General features: G+C 51.2%; 1 protein-coding gene across 1 annotated transcript; it reads left to right on the forward strand.

The window, feature by feature from the left end:
* Window positions 1-354: 354 nt before the first annotated feature.
* Window positions 355-1,245, forward strand: cyc45 (guanylyl and adenylyl cyclase family member; the record flags this gene model as incomplete). Its single annotated transcript, XM_002959645.1, has 2 exons — window positions 355-527; window positions 1,038-1,245. The coding sequence occupies 2 exons, from the start codon at window positions 355-357 to the stop codon at window positions 1,243-1,245; spliced, it is 381 nt and encodes a 126-aa protein (XP_002959691.1).
* Between the last annotated feature and the right edge of the window lie 313 nt (window positions 1,246-1,558).

A 1,558-nucleotide genomic window follows, 5' to 3' on the forward strand; every position in this document is an offset into this window, starting at 1 on the left:
CCTTGAGCGGTGCACAGCAGTACATGGCGAGATCGCATGAGGAGGTGACGGTGCTGTTCGCAGGTGGGTTGCCGGTGGGGTGTGTTTGAACTGTGTGTGGCGGTGGTTCAACTTAGCGCCCGGGGTATTACGACAACGGTTTCAACTGACGACAACGGTTTGCCGTACTTTACCGTAACTGACGCACGTCCCTCGCTTACATAATATACAAAATACACTGTCACCGTGAGCTGTTTACCTTTTGTTATAATGGATGCTTGAAGTTTTTGAATTTTCTAATATTTTGTTATACTCGTAAAGTTGTGTCTTCAGTAATCTCTTCCTACCCCATGTGCACGTGTAATTTACGTGATGATGGTTCGAATTCTCTATGCGCCGTACACAGACATCGCCTCCTTCACCAGCATGTGTGGTCAGGTTCCGCCCCACCGAGTCATGGCGTTCCTCAACGACCTCTTCACCACTTTTGACCAGCTGGTGGAGAAGCATCAAGTTTACAAGGTCGAGACCATCGGAGGTACGGCATTGTACGGCATCGTCGTACATATCATAGTACGGAAGTGTACGGGACTGAGGCGATGCCGTTTTTGCATAATTTGGCGGAACGGCTGCCGAGAAGCGTGACTGTGTTACATTCGAGGTGCTCTTATCCTATCTTCATGTTCGATAGCCGCTCTCCTGTCTGGGCCTTTTTTCATAGCTTTTGATACCTGTGCCAAACCATCTTTTTCATATTTGCGTCTTTGGAAAACTGCCGCAAACGCTGCTTAATCTGGAAGCTGACCTAAATTGCTTCTTTCCGCTTTCGTCGAACGCAGATTGCTACATGGTGTGCGGCGGACTTGTAGAAGAGGACGCCGAGGGATTCAGGTACGACTGGTACGATCGGTACGAAACAAAAGGAAGGTTCTTTTGTTTTCCCTCTTGTTGTAGCTCCCTGTTGATAAAATTTAATACGCAACTTCTTAAACATCAGTCCTGCCGGTGCCAATCCATATGCCGTACCCACGCCGTACAACCTCCGCCGTACATCACAGGTCCGTTACAGAGGCCGTGGATCCCCTGCACGCGCACAAGGTCTTTGCATTCGCCGCCGACATGTTGGAAGCGGCTCGCTGCGTGATGATGCCCGGTACCGGCCAGCCTGTACGACTGCGAGTAGGCATCCACAGCGGCCCCGTCATGAGCGGCATCGTGGGGCGGAAGATGCCCCGTTTTTGTCTGTTTGGCGACACAGGTGTGTGAGTTTGGGGTTATATATTTATAGTTTTGTTTTGAGTCTCCGTTCTCTGTGAGAGTGAAGCATCGGCCAGCAGCAGTGGCAAAATGTCTTCGTGGTTCTTCTTGGGGTTTTATTCATGAATGGCTGTTTGGGGGAATATATGGGACTATTCACTGCACGACCCCGACGCGACAGAGCAAGGCCTACGGGCTACAGGTCGACCACTGGCCGCCAGGGCAGCACCCGGGGGGGGCCGTACGTAGCTCCACGTGTATGTAGCTCGAAGCTTGCTGCGACAGATGATGTATTTCTAGGCAAGTCCGCACATCGTACGTG

This window comes from Volvox carteri (genome assembly GCF_000143455.1).
Source record: "Volvox carteri f. nagariensis unplaced genomic scaffold VOLCAscaffold_474, whole genome shotgun sequence".
NCBI lineage: Eukaryota > Viridiplantae > Chlorophyta > Chlorophyceae > Chlamydomonadales > Volvocaceae > Volvox > Volvox carteri.